We start from the raw sequence: 25,986 nt of genomic DNA, 5'->3' as shown, positions 1-25,986 counted from the left end.
TAGTCTTTTATGTTTAATCATATTATATTGTAGGGTAAATTATCAATTACTCCCTTTTATAGTACTCCCTCCAAATTAAAGTGTTTGCCCCATTTCCCTATTATATGAGTCTTATATTCTAATGAAATGGGGCAAACACTTTAATTTGGAGGTAGTACATTTTTTCAAACTTACTCCCTTTTAAAAAAAAGTTTAAAAATTACACCCAGAAAATTGCTGAAATTTTTAAATTGCTCCCAAATCCCTATTTTTGTACATTTAGGACAAAAATGCCCTTGATTCTCATATTATTTTTTCATTCTTCTTTCTCTCCTTAATTTCCAATTTTCCATTCTTCTTTGTCTTCTCTACCCTTCTCTTGCATATTTGTTTTATTACTTGGTTCCTATCGTTTAATTCGGCTAATTTGTTGATTATTTTGTTATTAGATATGTTGTTGAGTTTCATTTCATCATTGAAATGTTGAGTTTAGAGAGAGTGGGTGATTGTGGTGGTTGACGGTGAAAGACGGTGATTGTTGTGGTTGAACCTTGAACGGTGTATAGGGATTAAGACAAAAGGAGAATAGAAAATAGGGAGACAATGAGGAGGAGAAGAAAATAAATCAAGGGCATTTTCGTCATAAAAGTAGAAATATAGGAACTTGGGAGCAATTTCAAAAATTTTACAATTTTATGGGTGTAATTTTTAAATTTTTTTTTAAAAGGGAGTAATTTTGAAAAAGTGCATTATAAAAGGGAGTAATTGATGATTTAGCCTATATTGTAACATGATTTAGTGGTGTGGAAAATTGGGAATTGAAGAAGGTGAATTTCCTAGCTACTTGATTATTGAGAGCTTTTTGTATAAGACAGGTCAAATAATATGAATAAGACAAGAGCAGAATATATAGGAAAAAACAAAAAAATTATCTCAAATGTTCAAGCGGGATCACTTTTACTTGTTTTAATGTTCAGACAGATACTTCCATTAAGGGAAACTAACTATTATTACCATGTCAATTGCGTGCGTGGCCTAGCTACTTTTTTCTGACACGTTATATTCTTATTATAAATAAGATTGTTTTAAGTTATATACATACTAAGTAAATGATTTGTCATGAACTCATGAATTAAAGGTGTGAGACATGACATGCGACACTAAAAATGAAAAAGATGATTTGCTCTTGAGTATTTTGAAGTATTGAATATTGATGAATTTAATCTGGATTTGAGCAGTTTGGATTCTTTTACTTTAATTTGCTTAGGATATGAAGTTTTAGTTTCCAAATACAGTAAAATACAGTCTACTACGACTCCTTGTCATTCCTAACGTATAAGGATTTACTGTTGCCAAAAAAATTGTCATTCCTAACGTATACAACTCTACTAAATCCGCAATGGACCTACGTGTGAGATACTCGTATTAATATTCGTACTCGTATTTGTATTTGTATAATCTTATAACGTAGTGAGAGTTTATACCTAAATAAATTAATTGAAAATTAAACAATAAAATTAATGAAGAAGTTTACCTCTTTAATATTCTTCATGTCATCAAGTGTGGGATGAATGTTTGGATATGTTTGTTACCGTCAAATATAGTTTGTAAAACGGATTCAGATACAATTTTATTATTAGATAAAAACTGTAATTAAAAAAATTTCTTTCCCAATGTATTTGCTTAATTTGTGATGTCGAAATTATTCAACATCTGTAATTCTAGTTGAAATTTTCGATTCTTTGTAAAAATCTGACCCTAAAAGATCCCATAAACTCGAAATGTCTTAAGGCAAAACACTATCGCGAAATAACCAAAGGACGCCGACCCAAAATAACTCAACCCGAAATAGGCCTGATAATTATTGACCTAAAAATATCCCGAATCGAAGTGAGTTGACCTGAACCCGACCCTAGTAGGAAATGAAACTCCTAAAACAACAACAACAACAAAAATGGGCCTTTGAGAACAAGGCAACTATAGAGGCAAACGATGGGCAATTAGAGATCAGGCAGAATGTTGGGCTATCGCAGATATAAGTCCATAGCGATCATGGGAAGTCAGGCAAAGCAATAGGCTAGCATGATTTGTGATGATAATTATGTTCATGTGATGTGATGATCAGGGACACGAAGCTAGGTTTAAATTCTATCTAGAGCCGAATATCAATCTTATCGATATTATAAATTATGATTATTTCTTTCAAAAAGAAAAAGTTAAAAAGTCGAGTCATGTTTGCCTGTGATTAGCTTCATTTGTGGTGATAATGAAGTCAATGGGTAATGATTATGACAATTATGAGTTTTTTGTACTTTATTTATACTTTTAGCTTGGTTGTGAAGTAGTGATGTCAGTTGAGAATCTGAGATTGGTCTCCAAATTTATTTTATGTGATGATGTATTTCATGGTCACTTTCGTTGGGCTTTTTGGACAAGACTTATGAACAAGATAAAATTGGACAAATTTTTTTGGGCCTTTACTATTAATCTGGAAAACTATACAAGTATTTACATTCTTATTTCAATAGCTAAGCTAAAGCCCGGCATTAAACGGGACGTGGGTTGCGGGTAACCAAGAATTACCCGCAATGAAATTTGCTACAGAAAAATTACTAGCTTCAGAAGCATTTGTAAAGACTCTATAGCCTTTCCATTGGACTCGTCCGCTAGTAGATGATCCGGGACCGGAATTATTATACTCGGCGTAAAAAAGAGTATCTAAACCAAAACTCCCGTCCCATTCCAACCAACCCGCGGGATCAATTGTTGAATCTAAATAGCTCTCCATCACGATCACCCTGGAATATTGTTTCCAAGGTCTTCCGAGATATGTCTTGAATTGGGATACGAAGGGTTTGAGATCCGGGGCCGCCGTGATTCTTAATTTTTGAATGATGATCCCGGTGTTTTGATTTGGTTGGAGTCTACCTTGGGTGGTTATGGTGCATTTTTGGGATGCTAGTGGTTTCTAACTTGTATATTGCAATCTTGGAATACGGCAGAAGCGCCGCCGAATATGAAATCCACGGTTCCGTAGATGTTGCATTCCCGATAAAATTGGTGTCTTAATTGCACATATAATGTATCTTGGTACCCTTCAAAACTACATTTGTAGAAGACTGATCGATCGGAAGATACACGTACAGCAACAGCCTGATGGTTTTTCGGCCCCGCGGTGTTGCGAAATGTAATTCCTTCTCCAATAAATCTGTAACCTTGCACAGCTGAAAGTTCCACATAAAAAAAGTCAATAGTCAATAATGAAGTAAGTATCACAACTAAAAGTGACACGTAGATTAATATGACTACTCCCTCCATTCAACTCCACTTTACAAGTTTCTTTTATCACGTTTGCCAACGCAACTTTTACACGATAAATATCATTAGCTGCGTATTTGCAAAAATTATAAAAGTTAGATATTTTTAATGTACTCTTAAAGACGAATAAAATAAGACCCCACATGAATATATTTTCACTTATGTATCGAGAGAAAATTGAAGTTGAATGTCCGCTTGTGAATAGTGCGCAAAATACAAAGTTGCAAAGTGGAGTTGAATGGAGGGAGTACAAATTTTAGTTTGAAAACTAGATGTTTCAAATAACAAATTAAAGGCCTGAGATCCTCGATTGCAGTTGATAGGCTTACTAGTATAGATCCCGCGCGAATGCGCGGTTTTTTTTATAGTTATATTAGAAAATTTAACAATTACATCATTAGTAAGTTATTATCAAAAGATAGAATAATAGAATTATTTAGAAAGTGTTTGCTAAAAAAGTGCTCGTGACCATCATACAAAAATAATAACAGTAAAGTAAAACATTTCTATCACATCATACGTATAATACTATAATTAGTTCAGTACAATTTCATTTATGTAACAAAATTAGAATATCTAATTAATATGTCAATATCTCTTGTTTGTAATAGCATCTGTAAATATGATATAATAATTATAGAATACTTCATTTAGGTGGGAAAATTTTATTAATCTCTTATTCTTTTAGTATAAGAGAGATGAAAATGTTTGCTAAATAATTGTACGTAGTCATCGTGTTTAGTTTTAAAAATAATAATAGTAAAATATTTTATCACATCATATGTATAATTAGTACAATTTTATTGATGACAAAATCAGAATATCTTATTAATATATTTATGCAAATTGAAAAATATATTATATATTATATATTATATATTACAAAATAGAGATATTTATTGTTGGAAAGTATGGCCCATTGTAGATATAATAATGTGAAATCTAATTATAGAATAAATCATTTAGGCGGGAAATATTTAGTAATCTTTTATTCTTTTAGTATAAGGGGGAAGGACGAGGTCTTATCTGCTTTTGGCTTTTTTGTTTCTTTAACTTGTCAAAAAAAATATGCTTTGGGCTTATAGTGCAAGATAAATAATTGGACATATTTTAATGGGCTTTTCAAAAGACTCCATCAAAATTTTATCGGGCTTTTTTGTTTCTTTACCTTATCAAAAAATAAAAATTTTGGGCTTAGAGTGCAAGATAAATTACTGGACAAGTTTATTGGGCTTTTCAAAACTCCATCAAAATTTTATTGGGCTTTTTAGGGGCGAGGTCGTGTTTATGAGTTTTGTGTATTTGTGTTATCGCTAAACTAAAAAGACCGTCTTATTAAACAATATGTGAACTTGCTAATCAAGATTAATAAGCATAATTATCTTAATCAAATTTATAAATTCTTACCAACAGTGGCAGTAGAAAAGGTGGGAACTCCGGTACCATTGCTCTTGTTTCCCGTTATAATCGTACTTCCCATGCCGTCGCCAACTAATCTTAAATTCTTCAAATCGCTACCAATTACTAAATTTTCTTCATAAACCCCTTTCTTGACCCTGATCACAACTCTTTCGGCCCTTGTAGAATCTGCATTGACTGCCTCGGTAACAGTCTTGAAATGGCCAGAATCGTCTTTAGCTACTATTATATCATTGGTAGTCGTCGTTGATTGTAGTAAAACCAAATTGGCTATAATGCCCATGAGTAAAATCATATATGAAATGTTACTACTAGCCATTTTATTTTATTTTTTTTGTGAATCAATTAACTTTGAGGCTTCTTATATAGTGCATGGAATAGTGGTACGTATATAGTATAGCATTTACATGAGGGGGAGATTACCTCATAATTGAGCCGACCCGTAACCTGATGCAACCAACCCGTTTGACATATAATCCGACTCTCATTGTATTTCATAATAAGTAAATAGAGTGGTCCTTTAACTTCCCAATTCCTAATAAAATCATATAAGAACCTAACACTAAACATGATGTAATGAATTCACACTTGGTAATTGAAAAGGTTTCCATAAGGAGTCATGGACAAAGTGAAGGATTATTTGAGATGTGAAGGATAGAAAGTGATAGGAAGAATTTATGCATGAAAATTATATTTGAAAGTGTGAACATGAAGATTTGAAATAATTATTACATTTCTAAATAGTAAAAACATCAAAATTAGGATCCCCTAAAAGAGTTGTAGCATGTGACTACTATATGGTCTCAAGTTTTGTTTTTTCATATGTTAGGATCCCCTAAAAGAGTTGTAGCATCTCGCCTCCACCCAATACCGAACTCCACTCCCCCCAACCGTTTTCCTCACACACCAAACCCAACCCTTCCCACACCCACTTTGCCACCCCACAATCTCGAAACAAATAAATACTTGATTCATTAGACAAATTACATAAAGGATAAGAAGAAGACTCACCTCCAGCTCGATCGACGATGTTTGTTTTTGTTACCAAAGCTTCATTATAGAGTTGGCAGAAGAAGAGGTTTTCGCTCGGCCAGACCGAACTTTCCAGAGCTTATTTCACACCTCCCTCGTCAGATCCGATTGTTCAGCCATATCCACCATCTCCCCTGCCAACATCCTATAAGACGATTTCATAGTGTAGACACCGTCACACTCCAATCCCCAATACCACGAACCACTCGGACTATTTGAACTCAATTGAATATTAGTAATTCTTTCACGCTCAAAAGAAAAGAAAATTTGATCGATTTTCTCCACATCCCATACATTATGGTCAGTAGCAAAAAAATCCGCCACCACCGTCTCCTTTCTTCCATTAGGACACAGTGAGATGACCCTTCCCGTCTGCGTCCCTGCCACCCACGCGTGACCCCACATCCGAGTATCCCTCCCATCCCCTATTCTCCGTCGTAGCCCATCCTTCAACACCCCTCTAGCTTCAATAATACTTCTCCAAGTGTAGCTTGGATTATGCGCAACAACCGCTCCTAAGAAATCTCCATTCGTATAATATCTCACTTTCATAATTCCAGCCAATAAACTACCCGAACCAGTCAATAATCGCCATGCTTGTTTACCAAGCAAATGCTAAGTTAAACAATCTGAAATCCCGAAATCCCATACCTCCCTCCCCCTTCGACTTACTCATCTTCTTCCACGCCACCCAAGATATCCCTCTTGGACCCTCCTCATGACCCCACCAGAAGCGCGAAACCAACGATCTAAGCTCATCACAAAAGTTAGTTGGGATTTTAAACACACTCATCACATAGGTAGAGAGTGAATTGGCCGCTGCCTTTATAAGAACCTCCTTACTAGCCCTATACAAATTTTTCCCGCGCCAACCTTGAAGCCGTTTTTGCATAGCTTATCACGATTATATCCGTAATAACCTTCTTAGACCGTCCAATTACCGTAGGCAACCGTAAGTAACGCTTCTGCTCCTCCACGTCCACCACCCCAACCTATCCGCCAACCTCGCCTTCTGCGCCCTTGACACCCCTCTGCTAACGAGACTGTGGTTTTCTCAAGGCTAACAAGTTGCCTGAAGTTGCCTTATATTTTCACAAAACATCATTAATAACATCAGGTTCTCCAATCGTAGCACGAGCAAAGAAAATACTATCATCAACGAATAACAAGTGGGAAACAACAGGGGCACTACTTGACACCTGAACTCCATGGAGCGAATTACTCTGAACAACCTGTCTCATAAGATTAGCCAAAGCCTCCGCTCACAGTATAAATAAGCACGGAGAAAGCGGAACACCTTGCCTTAGTCCTCTCGTGGGCCGAATCTCCTTCGAAGGCTCCCCATTAATAAGAACAGAGAAAGTAACCGTGGAGACACAATCCATCACGCTCCGAACCCAGCTAATATCAAACCCCATAGTAACAAGAACCCGTCGCAAGAAATTCCACTCCACCCAATCATAAGCCTTAGCCATATCAAGTTTGATCTCCATGTGCCCTTCCGTTGTCTCGAATTTTTCATATAATGAAACAATTCAAAAGCAATCAAACTATTGTCCGAAATACGTCTTCCTGGTGTAAAAACACTCTGATTTTTCGAAACAATATCACCCAAGAAGATCTGGCGCTTTCTTCTTCGAAATTAAGACTATATTAGTCTTATTAAAATCAGCAAGATTCTCCTCTTAAAATGCTCAGCGCTGAATTAACCACATTTGGCCCAATAATATGCCAATATATCACAACCTTCTTTTATATACTCCTCAATTTTATCCAGACCTAAAAACACGGGCTTCAGTTAACACGGTCTTAAACAAAACACAAAATCTCATTTGTGACGGCACGTATCCGTCACTTTGGAGTGACGGATACCATTTTCCCTCACAAATGACCCAAATAGAGGAGAGAGGGAAGCACATGGGAGTGCCTCCACCTTGTCCCCCCTATCCGTTTTGTGAGTGACATTATCCGTCACTTGCTCCGACCGACTAATTGTAAACAAAAATCGTTCATTCAATCATTCCATTGCCAAGTCAATTTGATAGTGCCATTTTGTAGGGCCCACCTGGAAAAAACATACCCGTATTCAATACCGTGTGTTACAATTCGTACTCATCAATTATCATCAGTGGAAAAGTAGTCCGAATTAAATTTTGGGCCTAAATTTTACCCCACACACACACCCACAGTTGACTACTACAATCTACAGTACCTCTTCATTCAATTCCTCATCATTGCTCTTTCATTTTTCCTTCGTCGGCTAAATACAACGGTTCAGATTTTATCGTTTCTAGGGTTTCGATTCACTGAAAACTTCAACGAAATTGTTCGAAGATTGTGATTTTCGCTTCGTTGAATTTGATTTTGTGTGTTTCTACACAGGTACTGGAAACCCTAAGTTTTATTGATTTCTGTTTTTACTGTTGATTTTGCATCAAATTCAACATTCGACGCGCAAGACAGTAGATTTGTTGATGTTCAGATGTTGATTTGATCGTATATTCTTCGGTTAAATTCGGTGTTTTTGATTTGTTGAGAAAATATCGATTTTCGCCGAAGCGAGAATGTTGAATTTGTGTGTATGGAGGAGATGCTATTTTTGTGATTTTACGATGATAATGGTGAAGAATCGATGTTTTGAGGAAATGTGGATACGTGGCGACGGTGGAAACCTTGGTTTATTGGTAGATTGTGTGAATTTGAGTAGCGAATTGATGCCTGCTTAATTAGCGTAGTCGCGGCGGTGGAAACCTTGGTTTATTGGTGTAGATTGTTTGAATTTGAGCAGTGAATTAATCTCCCGTTAATTAGCGTTGACCTGTGATTGTGAATTTCCGAAGTCAGAATATGAACCCTATAACTTAATTAGTTGAAGAATTTTTGCTGGAACAAACGTTTTCGTGATTTGTTGTTACGCGGAAAATGTGCTATGTTCATTGAGTAGGCACTTAGGTTATCGAGATGTGGTCTCGTATTTGCGAAAATATGATATGTTGATTGGGTAGGTACTTTAGATTATCGAGATATGATCCTGTATTTGCAAAAAAATCAACCGGTTTTGAATTTTGAATGCTCTTAAATGCTCTTAGTGACGGTGATGGTTGTGGTTATGATTATGGTATGTGTAGTGGTCACTCTAGAAGTTCTTTATAAAACTTGAGTTTTGGCTGTGGATTCTACATGATTATCGTGTTAGACATGTGAGTTGGCAATTCATACGAGGAGAGACTTCTTCATTTAAATCAAGATTTCGCTGTTGGATTCTACATGATCCGTCTCTTTTGATATATGAGTTGCCAATTCATACTGGGATAAACTCTTTGAATTAACTCTAGATTGTTGGATACATGATTTCGGAGACCACCACAATCTGTATCTGTCATGTTTATGCAAAATATTGAATTCCTTTGTTTTGTGTAGTAACTCTCAGGGTTCTTATGTGTGAGGTTTAATAGTTTCACTGTAAACCCCTTTGGGTAGTTTATGTAGAGGATTGAACACTGGTTGAACTACGGGTCTAAGGTAAATGACGTATGTAAACCCCGGGGGAATTTATGCTCATTTTTGTTAGTGATGTTGGGTTTTGATATTATGAAACTATTTTACAGTGTACATTATCGACATTAGATTATGACTTATGCTTATCCACTAGTTTCATCAGGGGCATATCGCACAACTCTGATTTTAAAGTGATCATATGCTTGGTGATGACTAATGAGGGAGGGTGATCATAAGTCTGATTTTAATTTTGATTTCCATTTCAAGTTGCTCATGTTAATCAATCTTCTAAATACTTGCTATCTCTTTTATTGTTTTTGCAGTCTGACTTATCATTTGAAGGACGTTGATTAGGCAAATATGGAGCATGTACCTATCAAGAAAAGGAGGTTTTTTTTGCGATCCCCATCTCCAACTCCTCAATCTCCGAAGCACTGTGAAGAGTCTCAAAAGCTTGATAGTGGTATGTGCAGTTTAGAGCAGCAAACACATGTCAAAGGAAACACAGAGCAAGAGGCCGCATTAAATGATTTCTCTGGATCATTATGCAAAAAGCGTGTTATGGATGGTGATGTACAGAATGCTGCGAGCTCTTTCAATGGAGTACCCATTTCCAACGAGGATTTGACAGGCACTGCAATAGTTGCTACCGCCGCCTGTAGTGGTGGATTAGATGGTACTGTGGTTGATGTTGATAGGACTAAGCTGGGTGACTTGCGGAAAAGTAATGATAATGAGACTCTTGATTCTATGGCCAACGTGACAGAAGATGAATCAAATACCACTATTGATGATGGTCTGAGTCAAATAATGGAGCTTTCAGGATCGGAGCCAAATGAATTAATTGTATCTGAAGCCAGAAAGGTAAAAACTATTGAGTGTTGTGAATTGCCTGGCACCGCAAACAATGTTGCTCTACCTGCAGAAAACATCCCACTCGATTCGCCAAATAAGGCTGTCGAAATCACCGGAAATACAACAGAGACGTCTGATGCTCCTAGAAATTATAGATTGCACTGGGATCTGAATACGATAATGAATGATTGGGACCATGCGGTTGATGATACTTTTGCTGGTTCCTGTATGACGTCTGCGGAAGTTGCACAAACTAGTGCTATGAGTATTCAAAAGTCTGTGCATGTGGAAACGTCTACCTCACGAGAGACAGCGGTAGCAATTAACGGCGGTGATACATTGGGTGGTCAAAGCATAGCCTATGTAATGCCTGAAAGCAAGACAGGGTCAGACATGTCAATCAGTAGCTTAGATGTGTCATCTGATCATGTTACGAGCCGTTTAAAGGGAAATTCTGTTCATGGCATGAATTGTTATGCTTTTGAAAGGGACAATGTGTCCAATGCTCAAGGTTATGACGGTAATTTAGAAGACGGAGAACTGAGAGAGTCAGTTGGATATGGCTGGGAGGATAAAGAAATTGAGGACGCCGAAACTGAGCATGTTGATTATGATTCTGATGATAGGGAGGGTATCTTTCTTGAAGCAGCTAAGGATTCTGTCCGGCTGTGGGGAGAAGTCCTTGCCGGGGATTGTGAAAAACAGAAATTTACTTTTGATAAGAGAGTGGAGGAAGACTGTTCTCAGCATCAAAGCTGCTTGTCAACACATGATCAAGAATCTCCATCATTGAAATTGTTTTCTGGGGCCCAGCGAGATTGCAAGGGTTATGGAAGATCAAATTCAGAAACTGATAGACTTGGCAAAGACGTCAGTGACGATGCTCTACGCGATTCCAGAGATAGAAGAAGGTTGCCATGTTCAGACAGAAGAAGTGCTGATTCCATAAGAAGCAGGTAAAATCTATTTCCAGCCTAAGGAGGGAGCGAAGGTTGTTTACTACTACATCCATTTATGATGCCCCAATTTGACTTTGGTGGTAAAACGGCGTTGACTTGCCATTATTTTCTGAAAATATACAATATTTGCTTCTTTTTAAAAATGGTTGCATGAAAATCGTTTTTATGGATCAAACAAGACATGCTGTACACTGTATCTTTGGTAATAATTATACTTATATATGAAGAACTTAACGGTCAAAGTTCACATTGTTTGACCACTAATGTCTATTGAGGACAATAAATTTGAGATATGATTACTGGTTGTCAGTTTGATTCTTACTAATCTGTGAGCCTATTTGTTTTTAGATCCTGGAACTTGGGTTCAGAAGGTAGAGACAGAATTCCTGGAGTTTCTGAGGATACTTCTTTTAGAGTTTGCCGGCCTCGTATGATCTCTACTTCACGAAGTGGATATAATCCAATGAGAAAAGGTTCACCAGGAGAAAGAGATGATTTTCATGATAAAAGGATGGTAAACGGTCGAGGTATTAATTCGGACAAGAATTCAAGGAGCAAATTTGACAGATTTTCTGGTGGAATAAACCGGGGATTTAAAGAAGGATACCACAGACAGGGTATGCCAAATAATTTTGGGAAAGGGGAGAGAAGCTTTTCGCCCCGTGAAAATTCGCATTATCCTCGGAGTCAACAAAAATATGATTCAAGGTCGAGAAGTCGCTCACCTGAGTTCAGGTCTGACGCTAGAATGGGAAGAGAAAGGTTACCACATCAGCCAACCGGACACTCTGCTAACCACAATAGGGAGAGATCATCTGGGAGAGTTTTCGATCAAAGGCCGAGATTTAACACTATGAGTTCTCCAGGAAGATTGAGATCAAATGATGGTCCTTTAAGTGATCCTGACTATGAGGAAACTGATGAATATTGGAGAAAACCTCGATTTGTGCACAGTAACCGGCGATCCCGATCTCGATCCAGAAGCTTCTCTCCGGATTTCAGGTCTGATGCTAGGGTGCGTCCGATGCGGCCCCCTTACCAGCCGACTAGAGGTCGCGGTAGGGGCAGGAGACCATTTGTGAGAGGATTCCGACAAGACCAAAGATATGACAACGGAGAATCACGTGGGAGATTCAGTGATAATCCTCAGTCTGATAGGGGGAATGCTTACTATAATGGGGGAGATGAATATAAGAGGAAGCCTCAAAATATCTTTGAAAGAATTCAACCAGTAAGACATTATGATAAGGACGGAGATGGTCGACAATTCCAGTACAATGAGCGATTTAACCTTAATAGAAATTTCCGACGAAATGAAAGCTATTCAAGGGGTGGTTATAAGAGGGCAGGGGATTTCAGAAAGGAAGAAAGATGTGATTTGATATATGATTCCGACAGGATGTTTTATTCAGGCCCCAAACAGTTCGGAGGTACGAGAGTTCTTGGTTTAGCTGCCTGCTTCTTTGTGCAGTTTATTTTGTAGTCATGGCATTGTCTTTGTCTAATGATTATTTTAAAATTTAGTTGTGTAGATATTCCGAGTCACTAGGAATCATAAATATCAAAACAAATATGGAAGTATCTTTCTCAAAATTTGAGATCAAGCTTCAAAAATAATTTACGAATTTAATGTGAGCTAGTCATCGCCAATTTGCTAATATAATAACTGGATGCACTACCAATGTCCATGCTCCAATATTATGGAGATGTCAATTAGTCCTTTCCCATAATTCCTTCTCATGACTCAATTTATTGCGATATCACCTCCGTTTCTTTTGGTTTGTATCTTCCTTATAGCAAGTCCCACTTTGTGATTGTTTTTTCATCAGTCGTTATACGTTTTTACTTGATACTAGACGTGTCTTGCCGTCCGTCAGTCCGTTTTCACTTTTGTAGATCATTTCATATTATTTTTTCTCTTTATTGATCCCTGTCCTCTGCATTGCCGCAGATGGCACTCCATCAAGCAAAGCATATTCAAGTGAGTGTGAGTACTTAAAGAACACTGAGGAGCAGCTGAAAGCATCTCCGGCTATACAGCAGGATGTCACACCATCCTTACAAGAAAGTCAGGTTGAACCTGTGAGTCAGTCTCAAGCACAGCCGACATATGCATCCTCTTTACCTGAAAACCCATTGGAGCCTGAGTGTAAGTCTCAAGGTTTTTGGCTTTGTTTTCCAACGTAGTCCCTCTCCAATTTAGTCAGCCTTGATCCATTTACCGTGGGTCATTCGGACAGTCTTTGTGCATTGTTAACAAAAAGTGAGACCTCGGGTTCGACTACCAGCTGGAGCGATGATCACTTGGCCACTGCAGCCCCCGAAGGGGGTGGCTTACATAGTCCATGTGGTGGTGCGGGAATGCATGGGCCCAGGGGGAACTCAACCCCCTCGTCATCAAAAAAAAAAAAGCGAGACCAAATCTGAAAGTCACTCTTCATGTCTATTTGTATATTCCAATTTGTAAAAATCTAGGCTTCTACGTCCAATCGGGAATTTATTTATAACGCGATCTGATGCTTTATTAAATGTATTTCAGCTTCTGTTCGAGAAATCACTACTGCTACCCCGTCAGTTGGGCTGATAAGTGGACCATGAGCTGTCAGTTGGGTTCTGAAACCAATTTTGGGGCGATACGACTTCCAAGTAAGGAAAATGAGGCATGGTCAAAACAAGCTGTTCAACGCATGGCTATATTCTGTTAGTTATTCTTCTTGCTGAAGAGTTGCTGCAAACAGTCGGTGTTAGGTACCTTTTTGACTTGTGGACGAGCTTCTCACTGCTGATTAACTCTTTAAAACTGAAAGTTCGCCATATATATAATCTGGAAGATAGCTGCTATTTTTTTGCTGCAGTCGGTGTTAGGTTAGCTGTTTGACCTTTATCAGCAAACATTTAGTTGGAGCGGAGAATGTTTGTACGTTTTTGACCTCTGTACGAGCTTCCCCTGCTGGTTAACTAAAACTGAAAGTTCGCCCCGTTAATAGAGAAAAGAGCCGGGTGTTCATTTTCCTTTTTCTGGAAGGTATTGCTCTTAATTTTCAGGTGTCCTTACCGATCTGTATTATTTTGCCGATGAGCTGTGTATTGGCCTATCTAGTTTATTATGGGCTTAAAACTTACCCTTTCACCTCTCATATCTATGGTATCAAACTTAACAGCAACCGCCCCGATCACTTAAGAGTAGTTGGTGAGGAGGGGAGGAGTTGATTTTGCTTAAGGACAGTCTCGACTCTCGTGTAATGAACCAGTGCTAAATCCCTGCAGTTTAGTGCAAGAATCCGAGACATTCTTCGACATGTGCCTGAATTTAAGCTATACTTTGTCTGTTGACCATTGAAAAGCCCTAATTATGGGAATGATGTCTGTTACACACAATGTGAAATATCCCCTGGCCTCCTGAACTCTCCGTATGAAAAGTGAGTCTTGTATGAGACGGTCTTACATATGAGTCATTACAAACCACATCGTCAAGTTCTGGCTATTGTTCACTTAAATGTCTCTATAGACTTCCTAGCCTTGACTTGTTCCCCTTCTTTTCTTGCCATTAAGCTAAAATATTAACGATTATTTATCTCAAATACAAGTGGCTTATATTGGTCACTGGCCCGATTTCAAGAAACAAATTCTTATTTAAGACCGCCTTATGTTTAAAACGGCTAATTTTCAAGGTGTGTGTGTTATTTCTTATTTGCTCTATCTCAACAGTATAGGAGACTTTCTCAATAATTTCCCGGTAGGTCTTCCTTAAGGCGAATAGATGGGTCAAATTTTTTGCTAATCTCCATTTAATTTGTTTTTGTCTTATTATGTGTAATAATACTTGACCCATTTTAAGGTTAAAATGAATATGCCCGTCTTAAATAAAAATTTGTGAATGAGTTGTGGGTTATGAATTTATGATAAAGAACTAGTGAATTTTATGTAAAGCAGTTATATACAAATTTAATCTAATTATTTTATTCACTAATAATATTAATATATTTGAATCCGTTTTAATTTTTTTTAGTTTAAATCCGACTTAGGACCAACTGATAATTATGATACATGATGAAAATGGTGGTGAACCAATACTTGTCAAACTCATACTTTGTATACGATTCTTCGCAAATTCTATTATGCAACCGTCTCACGTGTGACCAAAAAAATGTGACCATTTTTTGATAAATGATGACCATTTTTGGATTAATATTGACCACTTTTTATGAATAGAAAATAATCTTTTTCAAGGTGGTCATTATTTGGTGGCGATCACAATTTGCTAAAAAACGCGGAAAAAACGATCGCACAAAAGAATTGCCGACGAGTCTTTTAACCAACTACTTGTACTTGGTATTAAAGCCAAGTATTTCACACTCCGTAATTAAGTAGAGAAAGACAGAATAAAGCAAAGCATCATCGTATTAAATACAGATCCTACTTGCTAAGTTGCTATTATTCCCACTATTCCACGAAATTGCGTAGGGGCAATTAGCATCCATCATTAGTCATTACCAGTTTACTAATCCGTAGTGGCAATTAGCATCCATCCAGTCCACCAACCCATAGTGACTAATTGACTATTGACTACGGAGTAATTGACTATTGATAACATATAAAAGGAAGTGAGAGATCTTTAAATAAAGACGGAGTTAAGTCTATTTATTTATTTTACTTGTTTTTGGATTTAAATGAGTAGGGGTGTTTATTGGTTTAGAACTAGTCTGGAGTGGATTAAACTATCTGAAACGAAGATTAAATAAGGGTTAAAAGCCTAAAAAGTGTCGGGGGATCGGACTATATTAATACTGGTCTAGTCTTGTCTGGATTAGAAAAATACGTGGACCAGACCAGATCAAATGGAGCAAATATGATTGTCATCGTGGTGTAGTATATGGACAAAAAAAATGTTATAATTTTAAAGATTATTTTGTTTATAAGTTCGGTCCATGATTCGATCCATCGTTCCTTCGGTTTGGTTCAAGATCTGACCAAAGAGCAAAGTAGAGTAAATAGGTGGATTCGGACCGCACCAAATATAATGTGGTCCGGTCTGATCCGGACCAACTGATTCGGTGGTCTTTGGTCGGGACCATTGAGTGAACACTCGTACTGTCTACAAATGAGTGCACTATGTCGCGGGTAAAATCGAACCTCCAACTCACGATTGAAATTTGAAATAGAAGAACTCTAAATGCGATAAGGTAACTTTTTATGTTAAAGAACTGTCTTATAATGTGAATATCTCCTTATTCTATAATTTGTGATCCATCGAATACAAATTCTTATTTAAGATGAAAATTATTAATTTTAATCTTAATATGGTTCAAAATACATATTAAATCACATGACAAGTTTTTAAAAATGTTAAAAATTTATTTTTATTATTACCATGTAATAAACCGATAATCCGTTTTAAGTCGGGGATGTAGCAAATTACCCCCATAACTTATGTACTATGTGCAATTCAACCCCTTAAGTTTCACTTTTCAAAAATGTGCAACTAAGCCCAAATCAATTTTTCTACCATTTTTTTAACTAAAACCTATTATTTTCTATTATAAAAATCATTTTAAATATATCTACTAAAAATTAAATATAATATTTACATATTCAACAAAAAATGTAAACCAAATTTAAGATCAAAAAAAACTGGGCATTTAACTTTTCATTGTAACTTGACTAAAAAATAAAAATTCTCATATTATGAATATTTTTTCACCAAAATACCAAAAAAATAAAAATTGAACATGCTTTATGATAATTAGGAATTTTATGATTAATATTTGATCAATAATTTTGACCTTTAATAATACTCCATAGTAAATATATTTAATTTAGTAAATTTCATTAATTTCATTATTAAAAATAAGATATGTGGTGAATTGCACATCAAGGTAAACTTATGAGGCCTATTTACTACATTTATAAATTAAGGAGTTTAATTGCACATATTATCAAACTTATGTGGGTGATTTGATATATTTCCCGTTTTAAGATTTAAGAATTAAGACGAATATTCGTCTTAAAACTATCTCCACCAAAACACTCCACACACAGACACACAGTCACAGACAGAGACAGTAGGTCCCACTCCCCACTCAATAGATTACCATAATGTCGACTTCAATCTTCTCCATCATTCAATTCAATAATTTTGGGGAAAATAAAATTCAACTTTTATGTCTCAACCCTAATTAATTAATTACACACAAAATAAAATACCTAGAAAATCAACGATTTTCATTTAATCCGACGGCTTTGATTTCTCGGTTTTGCAACGAAGATACTCCACTAGTAATTGTTCTTCGAAGATTTTTATTGTTGTTCCCTTGAATTTGTACGGTTTTAGGAAGAACAGTTGATTCTGGATGAGTGATATCATGGAGATTGATTGATTGATTGATTGATTTTGTTGTTTTTGATTTTTATACAGGTATTGAAAAGTGAAAACCCTAGGTTTATTGATTTGTGTTTTTAGTATTGATTTTGCATGAAATTGCAAGCTTCAAGAGTATATTCGTTGATTATCAGATCTTGTTTCTTTGTTATTCGATTCGTCGGTGGAAATCAGTGTAGTTGATTTGTTGAAGAGAGATTATTGAATTCGTTATGGATGAGAATGATGATGATGATTTTGAAGAAACTATGTCGGTGTGCTGAAAATTAATGTTTTTTTAATTAATCTTTTCGTCTCAGTCATTTGTTTACTTTTTTTTATTCTTCGTGAGGACTGAGAAGTATTTTAATCAAAGGTAAAACTTTTTTCGAATTGAAGGCGGTCATGTGGTGAAGTTCTTCTGATTGAAGGTGTTTGATTATGAACTTTGATTGTTTCGAGTTTTGTGATGCTCAAGTTCAAGATTTTAATTGCTGAAAAATAGAGCTTTTTACGGCTTTTTGGTTGCATAAAAAATCCCTATGTAGATAGCTATCAAGATTTGATCTCGTATTTGCGAAAAAAGCAATTGATTTTTTAGTCCTCTTGGTGTGGATGATTGTTATGGTTATTATTTTTTTTTTTTTTTAATCTATGATAACTAGATTGACCCTTTCGAATGAGAAAGGTAAGTTGAATCCATCGGCTTTCAAACCACCTCGAAAGAGTGGACATGAATGTCCAATAGAAGCCATGAAGTCAACAACCTTGTTGGCTTCACGAAAACAATGTTTAATTATCACTTCATCGGTTATTGGTATGCTGTTCATGATTCTAGATAGCTATATAATTCATCTCTTTAGATGTACGAGTTGCGAATTTATTTCTTTAGATGTATGATTTGTTGCTTTAGATGTATCAGCTGCGATTTTTGATGTACAAGATTATATTTTTTTAATAAGCTGTGATACTTAATGCAGGTTTGGTGTGAGGTGGAGCTTGTGTACATCAGAATAATATAGAGACGGTGTTTGGAAGGAGCTTTGTAGATAGATTTCTAGTTGATGGGATTGAATCCCATGCTGAAAGCATGACCGCAGTTGGCCTGGAACTTACGAACTTCATTGACCCTAGCTTGACCTGGAAGACGGTATCTAAAGTCAGGAATACATCAAGGCGCTCAAGGAAATCAATATTAAAGTCTGTGGAATTGGATCAGGATAAAGGGAAAGAAAATCTTAAGCGATCGTGTGGGGAACATAGTTCGGAATCTGATAAGGTTTATTATGGTCTTTTTGGTCATTATTCCCCACTGTTGACCTTGGATCCGTCTTCTAAATACTTCTCATGTCTCTCGTCTGTTTTAAATTTTTTCGCAGTCTGATTTATCCATTCAAGGACGGGTATTTGGCAATATGGAGCATGTACCTATCAAGAAAAGAAGATTTCTTTTGCGAACTCCTTCTCCACCTCCTCAATCTCCGAAGCACTGTGAAGAGTCTCAGGAGCTTGATAGTGGTAAATGCACTTTAGAGCCACAAACATTTGCCAATGGAAGCACTGAGCAAGAGCAAGAGGTCACTGGAATTGACTCTTCACTATCAGAACGCAAAACATGTGTTATGGATAGTAATGTTGAGAATACTGCAAACTCTTTCGATGGAGTACCTGTATTTAGTGAGGATTTCTCGGGCATTGCAATACTCGCTGCTGCGGCCTGTGGTGGTGGATTGGATTGTACTGTGGATGATGTTGAAAAGTCTAACGCGGCTAGCTTGCTGAAAAGTGATAATAATGAGTCTTTTCCTTCTGCGACCATCGTGCAAGAAAATATTGCTGTCTCTAGATCAGCTGTCATTCTTGAAAAAGCCACCGGACAGCTTGTGGAGGATGATTCTGTGGCTGATTCGCCAAGTAACAGTATTCAAAATGTTTGCTTGAAGAATACTATTGATGATGGTACTAGTCAGATAAGTGAGCTTTCAGGAGCTGTATCGAATGAATTAGTTGTATCTGCAATCAACAATGAAGAAACTGTTGAGTGTTGTGAATTGCCTGACACTGTAAACAGTGTTGATTTACGTGCAGAGGATACCCCATCCGAATTGCCAATTAAAGATACTGAAACCGCCGATAAAACAACAGAGACTTCTGAAGTTCCAAGAAATTTTAGATTGCAGTGGGATTTGAATACCATGATGGATGATTGGGACCATCCTGACGATGATAATCTTGTTGATTCGTGTATGCAGTCTACTGATGTTGCACCCACTAACGCTTTGTGTGTTCAGAATTCTGTGAATATGGAAGCGTCTATGCAGCCTACTGATGTTGCACCCACTAGTGCTGTGTGTTTTCAGAACTCTGTGAATGTGGAAGCATCAACGTCATTTAAGGGACTTCTACCGAATGAGAGTGGTGATAGGTTCAATGGTGAAACTGTAGCCTATTCAATGTCTGAAAGCAAGGCAGTACTAGACGGTGGAGAATTTACTGGCATGGTTACTGCATCTAACTTGTCAGGGGGCAGTTTAGATGTTTCATCCGATCATGTTACTGGTCGTTTGGAGGGAGATTGTTCTCTTCCTGGCACAGATAGTCACGCTATAGAAACATTCTCGAAATGTATCCCTGTAACAAGAAATTGTCAGGATCTGGCTGTTGCAGAAGCTGATTCAGATATTGATAAAAAATCCCATAATTTGGTAAGCTACAAGGGTCAGTCTACTTTCCAAACTGAGTTGCACGAAATTGATTTTTCGCTGGCGCAAGTGTCAGCAAATGCTTCCTTTGAGGTAAAGGCAGCTGACTTTGGACATACCAACTACAAAGAATGGAATGCTTTAGATGAAAATGATGAGGACAATTTAACTTATCAATCAGTTTCACCTAATCTCCTTGATGCAAGTTCTAAATTTGCTGTCTTGAGAGCATCACCTCAGGAACACACGGCATTTGTAGATGCGAAGGAAAATAAGCCTGTGGTAGCTTTTTCCCAATTAGCAAGTTCACAATCTTCTTATTTTGAGACGCCAATTAAATTGAAAGATCCCGATGGTGATCATTACTCGGGAAGTGTGGAAGCTTTGTTCTCTCCTGTACCGATCAGTATAAAAAATAAATCCATGAATATGGTGATTGCTACAGAAATTCGTGATAATTCCAGTACTTCGGTTGATTCACACGTTTTGGATAAAGCTTCAAGTGAATTGACTAAAAATAGTGAAATTGTGGCCAAAACACGAGGTTATGATTGTCATTTAGAAGACGGTGAATTGAGAGATTCCGTTGGACACGGCTGGGAGGATAATGAAGGGGAGGATGCAGAAACTGAGCATGTTGATTATGATTTTGATGATAGGGATGGAATCTTTTTTGAAGTCGCTAATGATTCTGTCCAATTGTCTGGAGAACGTCTTGCTGGGGATTGTGGAAAACCGAGCCGTGGTTTAGATAAAAGTGTCCCTCTTCAGCATCAAAACTCTTTGTCGGCAGTTGATGCTAATGGGACTGAGAGTTCTAAACAAGATTCTCCATTGTTTAGAGTGTGTTTTGGGGGTCCGCTTAAAGGAAAAGATAGAGTAGAGGGAATTTGCAAAGATTGCGGTAGATCAAATCTAGAAACTGACAGAATTGAGAAAGACTTTGATGATGATTCTCTGTGCAACTGCAGAGGTGCCTCTGTGAGTGGAAGCAGGTTGCAATGTTCAGACATAATAAGCAGGTAGTCCCTTCGTTTTTTTATATATGATTTTCGGATTTTTGAAAAGATAGTTGACCTTCAATGAAATAAAATTTTTACGAACCTTTTTGGAATCAAAAAGGTATTTTGATGCTTTCAATATGCCATAATGATATACTATATACTATGTATAAAAAGAGGGGGTAAGTAGGTAACATAAAATGGGTCCAGCGAGCGATTACTTGTCTTTAAAATATGGATTTATGTAGAATATAGGCTGGATATACTTGGAGTTTGGTGAATACGGATCTCATATAAGGGGGGGTTAAATGTATTGTACTACAAAAGTGTTTCGGCCACGGTTAAATTCTCGGGATTTGGGGGGGTTTAATTACCCTTGAATTAAATTTTTTACTTAATGTTGTGTATTGTACTACAAAAGTGTTTCGGCCACGGTTATTTTCGGGATTTGGGTCGCAATCAATGGCTAAAAGTGGTTAGGTCTTGTGTTGTCTAACGGGTCGGGTCAGGCTTTTGACAAATCCATTTGCAAGTATTCATTTTTTCTTGATGTATCATTTTGTTTATTGGCTGCTTGCTTCTTACTGATTTTTGAGCTGAATTGCTAGATCCAGCAACTATGGTAGTATGCATCAAGCTGATCCATCGGGTACGACACGCCAATCTTGTGGTCTATCGGAAAATGTTGAGTTGAAAAATGTTGAAACCGACCCTGGTCCAGAAGAAGGTGGGGAGAAAGTTGTTAAAGATTCAGAGGATACTTCCCTTAGAGTTTGCCGGCCCCGTATTATCTCTCTGTCACGAAGTGGGTATAATCCGATGAGAAGAGGTTCACCAGGAGAAAGGGACAATTTTCATGGTATGAGGGATTGTCGAGATAGTAATTTGGATAGTAATTCAAGGAGCAAATTTGATAGATTTACTGGTGGGATTAACCGGGGATTTAGAGAGGGATACCACAGACAGGGCATGTTAAATCAGTTTGGTAAAGGGGAAAGAACCTTTTCACCCCTTGAAAATAGACTAGACTCAAATTATCAGCATAGAAAAGCTAGATCTAGTTCGAGAACCCGCTCTCCTGATTCTAGGTCTGAAGCTAGAATGGGTCGAACGAGGTTGCCATATCAGCCACCCGGCCACTCGGCTAACCACATTAGGGAGAGGAGATCACCTGTTAGGGTTTTTAATCAAAGACCAAAATTTAACAGGTCAGGTTCTCCCGGAAGATTTAGATCAAATGATTGTCATATGAGATTTCATGATACAAGCCGGGATGCCGACTATGAGGAAAGCGATCACTATCGGAGTAAACCTCTTTTCATGCGCAATGACCGGAGATACCAGTCTAGATGCAGAAGCTTCTCTCCGGATTACAGGCCCAATACTCGAGTGGTTTCTATGCGATCCCCGTACCAGCCGGCTGCGGGTTCTACCAGGGGTAGGAGATCACCGGTTAGATTGTTCAGACATAACCACAGATATAACAATGGGGAATCACGAGGGAGTTTCAATGATAATTTGCAATCTAGTAGGGGGAATGATTACAAGGATCGTGGACATATTGATTCCAAAGAAAGGAATGCTTTAGATGAAAATGAAGAGGACATTTCTTGTGCCAATGATATGAACTTTGGAAATTGTAGGCCACCCGAACAAATGACAATTATGGACGCAAATGACAATAAGTCTTTGGAAGCCCTTGCCCAGATAGCTAAATCACAATCTAAAGAGTCTGATGATGCACATTGCTCGGGCAAGAACCCCGTGGATAAGGATATGGTGTTTGCTAGCAAAAGTTCCATTACTTCAGATGCTCTTAGATGTGATGATATGCACTTTGTGCCAAATGATACCGAAGCCTTAATGTCGGTGAACCTCACCGGTAAAATTGTGAAACATTTGGGTCGTGCGACTCCGGAGAGTCATGGGGGTGGTGGTGAGCCGCGTATTTTAGGTGAAGTTTCGAATGAATTGACTACAATTAATGCAAATGTGCGGCATCGAGGTTATGATTGTCATTTAGAAGATGGGGAATTGAGAGAGCCTGTTGGACATGACTGGGAGGATAACGAACCTCAGGATCTTAGAAATGGGCATAATAGGAATGGTGTCTTTTATGAAGTTGTTACTGATTCTGTCGAACTGTTAGGAGAAGTTCTTGCGGGGGACCGTGAAAAACCGAGCTGTGTTCAGGATAAAAGTGGCGAGGAAAACTGTTGTCTTCAGCATCAAAGTTGTTTGTCTACAGTCGATGCTAAGGTGGCAGAGAGCGTTAAACGAGAATCTCCATTAATGAGCGTCTCTGTTGGGGCTCAGCTTAAAGTGGAAGATAGAGTAGATGGAGATTGCAAAGATGGTGAAAGATCAAATTTTGAAAATGACAGACATGAAAGAAACTCCAACAATGATGCCCTGCATGATTGCGGAGGTGCCTCTGCGAGTGGAAGAGGGCCGCAGTGTACAGATGTAATAAGCAGGTACTCTCTTTGTTTTTATAAAGATAGTTTGACCTTCAATGTAACGAAAAATTATTTTTAGAGATTACTATTTGAAAGCTTGTATCATTATATGAAGGGCTTTCAATTTTTTTGTCTAAAACTTTCTCTTCTTGTTTATTACAGTAGTTATTTGTTGCTTTCTTTCTGATTTTTGTGCCTTTTTGTGAAATCCAGCAAATTAGAGAGTTTGCATCAAGCCGATTGTTCGGGTGGTAGGCATCAGTCTTTGGTGCAAACAGATCTGTTATGTGGTTCATCACGAAATGTTGAGTTGAAAAGTGTTGTACCTGACTCTGGCCAAGAAGGTGGAGAGAGAGTTGTCAGAGTTTCAGAGGATTCTTCCCTTAGAACTTGGCGGCCCCGTATTGTCACTACGTCACGAAGCGGATTTAATCCAATGAGGAGAGGTTCACCAGAAGGAAGAGAGAATTTTTGTGGCACGAGAATGGTAAACAATCGAGAGACAAACTTGGATTGTAATCCAAGAAGCAAATTTGACAGATTTTCTGGTGGAATAAACCGGGGATTTAGGGGAGGATATCACAGACCCATGTTAAATAATTTTGGTAAAGGGGGGAGAAGCCTTTCACCCCTTGACAATAGACCAGACTCACATTATCATCGGAATCATCGGAAATCTAGATCAAGGTCGAGAACTCGCTCTCCTCAATTTAGGTCTGAAGCTAGAATGGGACGAACAAGGTTGCCATATCAGCCACCCGGCCAATCGGCTAACCACATCAAGGAGAGGAGATCCCCTGTTAGGGTTTTCAATCAAAGACCTAGATTTAACACTGTTGGTTCCCCCAGAAGATTGAGGTCAAATGACTGTCCTATGAGATTTCATGATGCAAGTAGGGATCCCGAGTACGAGGAAGGTGATAACTATCAGAGAAAACCTCTTTTTGTGCGCAATGACCAGAGATCGCGGTCTAGATCCAGAAGCTTCTCTCCGGATTGCAGGCCCGATGCTCGAGGAGGTCCTATACGGGGCCCTTACCAGCCGGCTGCGGGTCCCATTAGAGGCAGGAGGTCACCTGTAAGAGTGTTCCGACAAGTCCAAAAATATGACAATGGGGAATCATCAGGGAGATTCAATGATAATTCCCAGTCTAGCAGGGGGAATGATTACAATAATAACGGGGGAGACGACTTCAGGAGGAAGCCTCGGAATATCTTTGAAAGAATTCATCCGATAAGACATCATGAAGAGGACGGAGATGGTCGGCGTTTCCAATATGATGACGAAGATAACCTTAATAATCGAAATTTCCGACGAAATGAAAACTATGGAAGGGGTGGTGGTAGGAGGCCAATGGATTTCAGGAGGGAAGATAGAGGTAATAATTTAAGATATGATTCCGATAGGATGTTTAATTCAGGCCCCAAACAGTTTGGAGGTATGCGAGGTTCTTGATGCTGCTGCTATTGCTGCCTTCTCGTTCACAAGTGAGTACTTAGGAAATTAGTCGTCTTTTTAGGCATAGTTGCGATTCTCAGCTGTCGTTAATTTCTCCTTATACGTCGTAACCTCTTTGATCTGACAATTAATGAAGCTGTTTCTGTATTGTAAATGAGGTTACATCTACAGCTGAGTTCAGTTTTTTTCAGCGAAGCTTTTTTCCGGTGGAAGATGATTATTGGTCAATCTGATAACTTCTTCTAATTGCCGTTGTGCTGAAGCTGTTTGTATTTTTGTGCTGGTAAATTTTTTTGACAGATACTTTTATCGACAGTGCTCAATGCATGAGCCAAGAACTGTGCCCCTCGGGAGAGCGATAATTTCCAGAAAATTCAGGAACAAAAATGCACGTCACAGGGCGTATATGCATGGAGCAATGTTTGCTTCGTGTCGACTTTTCAACAAAACGATAGATTACGAAGGAGTAATTTCTCAAGCGGAGGAAGATCATCCCGTGGAATTAGAACTGACCTTAAAATTAAAGTCGTTAACAAATGGGTTCAGACGAGGCTACTTTCTGAAAATGTGCATTTGGATCGACGTTGCTTAAGATGGTGCAATGTATCATTGTTGTTTTGCTCTTCTACCGGGAAAGTTGCCGTGAAATTTCCCGTAAAGAGGGGATAACGTGTCTCGTCACACGTAATGCAAAATAATGTCTTCTAAACATTGTTCCGCTACATAACCTATATACCAGAGCTTACATTACGCAGGTTAACGGTAGCAATCATTGATCCGACTCGAAAACACGACACAAGTCGGGGTTTATGCTCAAAATGACGTAATTTTCAGTAATTGAATCGATGGTCACGACATTTTACCAAGGTCTGCAAGTATAACACAAATATTACGGAGTATACAGATGATAAGTATTGATAACAACACACTCGGAAATGATCCAAACT

The 25,986-nt window shown here is 37.9% G+C and overlaps 2 protein-coding genes and 1 pseudogene across 6 annotated transcripts; 2 read left to right on the top strand and 1 right to left on the bottom strand.

Annotated features, from left to right (window-relative positions):
* Positions 1–2,512: 2,512 nt before the first annotated feature.
* Positions 2,513–5,035, bottom strand: LOC141608850 (pectinesterase 2-like; annotated as a pseudogene).
* A 2,830-nt stretch (positions 5,036–7,865) lies between these two features.
* Positions 7,866–14,410, top strand: LOC141606814 (uncharacterized). Of its 2 annotated transcripts, none has more exons than XM_074426143.1 (5): positions 7,866–8,130; positions 9,570–11,057; positions 11,409–12,490; positions 13,012–13,209; positions 13,600–14,410. In XM_074426143.1, the coding sequence occupies exons 2-5, from the start codon at positions 9,607–9,609 to the stop codon at positions 13,656–13,658; spliced, it is 2,790 nt and encodes a 929-aa protein (XP_074282244.1). In that variant the 5' UTR covers positions 7,866–8,130; positions 9,570–9,606; the 3' UTR covers positions 13,659–14,410. The 2 variants fall into 2 exon arrangements, with proteins under 2 accessions (XP_074282244.1, XP_074282245.1); XM_074426144.1 differs by having other exon boundaries at positions 8,047–8,130; positions 9,601–11,057.
* Positions 14,411–17,078: 2,668 nt separating this feature from the next.
* On the top strand, positions 17,079–25,793 carry LOC141606811 (uncharacterized). Of its 4 annotated transcripts, none has more exons than XM_074426135.1 (6): positions 17,079–17,475; positions 18,399–18,697; positions 18,798–21,142; positions 21,730–23,598; positions 23,794–25,068; positions 25,340–25,793. In XM_074426135.1, the coding sequence occupies exons 2-5, from the start codon at positions 18,509–18,511 to the stop codon at positions 25,034–25,036; spliced, it is 5,646 nt and encodes a 1,881-aa protein (XP_074282236.1). In that variant the 5' UTR covers positions 17,079–17,475; positions 18,399–18,508; the 3' UTR covers positions 25,037–25,068; positions 25,340–25,793. The 4 variants fall into 4 exon arrangements, with proteins under 4 accessions (XP_074282236.1, XP_074282235.1, XP_074282238.1 ...); XM_074426137.1 differs by having other exon boundaries at positions 17,178–17,336; positions 25,340–25,750; XM_074426134.1 differs by lacking the exon at positions 25,340–25,793 and having other exon boundaries at positions 23,794–25,234.
* Positions 25,794–25,986: the final 193 nt, after the last annotated feature.

The sequence above is a fragment of the Silene latifolia genome, chromosome 10 (assembly GCF_048544455.1).
Source record: "Silene latifolia isolate original U9 population chromosome 10, ASM4854445v1, whole genome shotgun sequence".
NCBI classification, from domain to species: domain Eukaryota; kingdom Viridiplantae; phylum Streptophyta; class Magnoliopsida; order Caryophyllales; family Caryophyllaceae; genus Silene; species Silene latifolia.
Note: the sequence above shows the minus strand (reverse complement) of the source record. Positions and strands in the feature narration are given on the sequence as shown.

Coding starts and splice junctions, on each gene's coding strand:
- LOC141606814 (XM_074426143.1), top strand. CDS start 9,607: ATGGAGCATGTACCTATCAAGAAAAGGAGGTTTTTTTTGCGATCCCCA. Junction 11,058..11,408: donor GCTGATTCCATAAGAAGCAG/GTAAAATCTATT, acceptor ATTTGTTTTTAG/ATCCTGGAACTTGGGTTCAG. Junction 13,210..13,599: donor AAACCCATTGGAGCCTGAGT/GTAAGTCTCAAG, acceptor AATGTATTTCAG/CTTCTGTTCGAGAAATCACT.
- LOC141606811 (XM_074426135.1), top strand. CDS start 18,509: ATGACCGCAGTTGGCCTGGAACTTACGAACTTCATTGACCCTAGCTTG. Junction 18,698..18,797: donor ATAGTTCGGAATCTGATAAG/GTTTATTATGGT, acceptor ATTTTTTCGCAG/TCTGATTTATCCATTCAAGG. Junction 23,599..23,793: donor TGTACAGATGTAATAAGCAG/GTACTCTCTTTG, acceptor TGTGAAATCCAG/CAAATTAGAGAGTTTGCATC.